Source organism: Neophocaena asiaeorientalis, unplaced genomic scaffold (assembly GCF_003031525.2).
Source record: "Neophocaena asiaeorientalis asiaeorientalis breed wild unplaced genomic scaffold, Neophocaena_asiaeorientalis_V1.1 scaffold346, whole genome shotgun sequence".
Lineage (NCBI taxonomy): Eukaryota > Metazoa > Chordata > Mammalia > Artiodactyla > Phocoenidae > Neophocaena > Neophocaena asiaeorientalis.
The window spans coordinates 32,103-36,587 of NW_020175400.1; the positions used below are offsets into that span (position 1 = coordinate 32,103).

At 39.8% G+C, this 4,485-nt stretch overlaps 1 protein-coding gene across 1 annotated transcript in view; it reads left to right on the forward strand.

The window, feature by feature from the left end:
* Positions 1-1,021: 1,021 nt before the first annotated feature.
* Positions 1,022-4,485, forward strand: part of HDGFL3 (HDGF like 3) — a 68,754-nt gene continuing 65,290 nt past the window's right edge. Inside the window, exon 1 of the mRNA XM_024766493.1 lies at positions 1,022-1,196. Coding sequence (XP_024622261.1) covers positions 1,089-1,196 — 108 coding nt within the window. The 5' untranslated portion in view covers positions 1,022-1,088. The remainder of the gene's footprint in view (positions 1,197-4,485) is intronic.

Genomic DNA, 4,485 nt, shown 5'->3' on the forward strand with positions numbered 1-4,485 from the left:
GAGGCAAAAGGACCTAGACTAGTCTACAGTGAGAAAACAGGAAAAGGTGAACCTGTAGGACTGGTGAGGAAGGGTAAATATCTAAAAAGGAAAATCACCAGATGCAAGTAGTAAGGAGATGCATTAGTAGATAATGTTAAGCACTATTAAAGTAAACAATCCACAGGAAGCCTAGAGAATTTAAAGCCCCATTAAAGGAACACGAGCAGGGGTTAAAACACACGCACAATTCTACACAGCAAGTGAGGAAGGCAAATGCTGGGAGGAACTGTAGCTTCTATACAAGGGGGAGAGGGCAAGAAAGCCTAGAAGAGGGGACAGACACAAACAAGGAGACAAGATGAGGACCACAGAAAGTCCGTTACGCTCAGGAGCTGCGTCAGCTGATTTCTTAAAGATGAGCTTCAGAATGATGCGAGAGGCAGCATTCATTGGGCAGATTCAAAAAAACTTTGTCCAAAATGTTGCCAGGACTGGAAACGAGTGACCTGCCAGAATAAGTCCCTTTCACAAAACTACAGGCCTATAAGGCCCACGCATGGAAAAGCATAACCGCTTCCGGACTTTGGAGTTATGGAGATCCGTGTTCGAATCCCGACTGTCCCGCTTGGCAAATGAGATAACCTCCGGTGACTCCGGTCAGCTTGCCCTGGGTGGGTCACACCGCATTGTGAAGGGCAAGCCTAGGGTGAGACCCCAACAAGGTCGCTGACTCCAGAGCGGTGCTCTTTCCAGCAGCCTGATGCTCTGGGTAGCGGGTCCCCTCGCGCGGCCGGCCCCCGGCCTGGAGCGCCTTTGTGCCCCACTCACCCGAGAGCACTCGCAGAAGCGGCCCGCGGCGGGGAGCCGGGAGGGAGACCAGTCAGCAGGAGGTGGCCGTGGGATTGGGGACGCCGGTGGGAGCGCCCCCGATGTGGCGCGGACGGGTGGGGAGGGGGGCGGCCAGGTGGTGATTGGCTGGGCTGCGGCTGGCAGCTCCGGGCCAAGAACAAAAGAGAAGAGCGCGGCGCAGTCTGTTGGCCCGCGGGGGGGCGGCCTCCCGGCATCTTCGCGGCGCCCAAGGACGACCAGGAAGGGGAGCGGCCGGGATGGCGCGTCCGCGGCCCCGCGAGTACAAGGCGGGCGACCTGGTCTTCGCCAAGATGAAGGGCTATCCGCACTGGCCGGCCCGGATTGATGAACTCCCAGAGGGAGCTGTGAAGCCTCCAGCAAATAAGTATCCTATCTTCTTTTTACTGAAGGCTTTTGATTGTGTACCTTGTTGGTAAAGAAAAAAGAAAAATAGAGCATGCATCTCTGATATGTGTAAATTTACTTTAAAATTACATCTACATGTACTTTGTACTATTATATATATTATAAGATAAATACAAAAAAACTAATAGGGATGACAGATGATATAGATGATATTTTATGTTTTAAAATTCTTATTGGCAAAATGTCATTAATAGTACTAGATTAAGTTTATATTTTAAAAAGTACTAATTTTTGGAATTTTTTTGCCTCCTTGTGAGATCTGACTAGATTGTCACAGTTTTTATCTTTTAAAGAGATATTATAGAATAGAACTGTCAGCTTGGCCATTTCCTTGTTTGCTTGTGCTTACATTATTAGTGTCATCTTTGTAGGACTCCTTTAGCCACTTGTTCGTTTAGCGAGAGTTCTGTTAGAAGTAGATGTTCCATAATTCTACTCAACCAGGCACACACAAATGGCAATAAGTCACAGTATGCCTAAAGTGAATAAATATAATTATGTAAATAAGCACACTAGTGTTAATTGATGTATTGGATATTAGTAAAATTTACTTTTTAGGTGAAAGAATAAGAAACTAAGATAGAAGTTGTACTGTTTTCTTCTCAGACCCCCTGAAATCATCTTGTGTATCCCCCGAGGTGTGAGCACTCTGCTTATGTTACCCCTACTCTAAAAAATGGAAAAACAAAAAACAATACAAAAACCAAAAAGTCTTAAAGCCCTTGTGTTTCAGTTAAAGAGCTTTTTAAAATATAACTTTATATGAGAACTCTCAAGCATCGTTAATAGGAGAGTAAATCGATATAACCACCTTAGAAAACTGGCCTGATCTACTGTAGTTAAACACACGCCTGCCTTGTGACTTGGCAGTCTGTTCTAGGCATATACCCAAGAGAATGGGTGTTTATGTCCACCAAAAGACTTGTACAGTAATGCTCATATATGGCGGCTTTATCCATAATAGCAGAAGACTGAAACAACCCAGATGTCCATCCACACGAGAATGGATAAGCAAATTTGTAGTATGTTTGTATAGTGGAGTACTACCCAGCAGTAAAAAGGGGCAGACTACTGATGCCCACAAAAATATGGATGAATCTCAAAAATATAAGGTTGAGTGAAAAAAAAGCCAGACACAAGACAGTACATTCTGTATGATCCCATGATGTTCAAAAACAGGCAAAGCTGATCAATGGTGACCAGTTTGTGGTAGGTGGAAGTGGTGGTGGGGTTACTGACTGGTAGGAGGCACTGGAAATGTTCTGTATCTTGATGTGGGTTTGTACGTATGTAAAAATTTATCAGGCTTGCACATGGGGATTTATGCACTATTATGTATATAATGCCTCAATTTGTGTATATAATGCCTCAATTTTAAAAACACACACTTTGTATGAGGTGGGGAAAAAGAAGAATCTAATACTCCAAGTTTCTTCATGGATTCAATTTCACCATTCTTAGCTTTCAGTGAGAAATTTTTTCCGTTAAGGCTTCAGTCCTACAAAGTTGCATCTTCCTTTGACTATTTTAGAAGCTTCATTTACTACTTCACAGCTTTCTCTTGAGGCTTCTTTGTAGTTCTGGATTCTGCCTCTGTCTTTTGCTTAACTCTACTAGAGTCTTTCTATTCCTTTCATGCTAAATCATTCATTGCTCATCATATTTTTGATCTAGCTCTCCACCTCTCACTTGTTAAAACTTAAGAATAAAGCATTTGACTTACCCCTCTATGACAGTTCAAAGATCTGAACTCTTATTGAACTTCTATTGAGTACCTACCGTATGTAAGGCACTGTACTAGGTGTATTTTTTCATTTTTCTACCAACAGATTAAACTTACAGCAATTTAAAAACATTGTAATTGAATAAAGTGTTTCCCTATCCTCTATTAATGTAAATACTGGTTGGGAATCCTCAGTTTCTGATCCATAGCACTTTCCATTTTTTTTTTTGCCTTTGACAGTAAACTGCTAGACTGTGAACCTTTATTTCTGCAGACCAGGCTACATATTTTCAGAGAATCAGTTGACACTTAAATTCTTTTTAATCTCGACATAAAGTAAGATGTTTATAATCTTTATTACTTTGTCCCGAGTCCACAGAAATGCATCATTGGTTCATTCCTCAGGTAGAGTGGCACAGGCTCACTCAGCCTTTGCCCAAGAGACTATATTCACATTGCCAGTTTGAGACTGGCAAACTTTCTCATTTTCTTCAGCTTAACCCTGGGAGCAAACAGGCAACTTCAACTCAATACCAACATTTACATTTTCCGTCAGCCAGGTGCATCTGTGTATGTGGCATATACCCTTTGGAATGCCCTAATGACTACTTGTTGCCCCATGATTTGAAGAATATTAATTCTCTTAATTCCACTATATGAGGTTGTGTTTGATTCTTTTGGAAAATGATGGTTTAAAATGATATATGACTGTTGAAAATGTCTATTAGCATTAGAAAAACATTATAGACTAATAAGTATAGTAGAGCAAGAGCCCAAATATTCCTGTTTATTAGAGAAATATCTTCTATTGCAGAAGAGCCTCCAGATGTCTGATCAAAATATAGTCCACTTAATACGGTTGTTAGTCCACTGCAAAAAGATTTCTTAATCATTTCAAGCAGTACTGAAAGCATGGTCTGTGGACTGTTACCTGTCAGTGACAAGATAGATATAGAAATTGAGAGCAAGAGTTTAGAAACTTTTTTAGCAATTTGATAGAGTAACTTTTTTTTGTGAATCTGATTTAAAATTGAGGTTTGTATGCCTTTTAATTTTAATTTTCTAATAATTCACCTTTAATCTATTTTATTAAAATGTCTGTAACTAATTAGAATTTTTTTTAATTGCTCCTTCACCACAGAATAGAAGTACTGACTATATAGGATCCTTAACAGTCAATAGTGTTCCTTGCACTGAAAACAATTTGCTCATACGGTAAACTATTTAAACTATGCTTATTTAAAAGAGAATGGACTGACCTTCATGTTATATATTAATTTCAGCTGTGTAACAGAGTTACAGTTATTACACAAGTAATAATGTTCACTGTAGAAAGATTAACATCCCTAGACATAATTACAAGCATCATGAATATGCACCTATATGTTTAGGTACATAATTTTTGTAATATATATACAGTTTTGCAACCTTTTTTCCCCACTAAACACTGTATCTTTTTTTTTTTTTTTTTTTTTTTTTAAACACTTTTTTTTTAAAAATTTTTG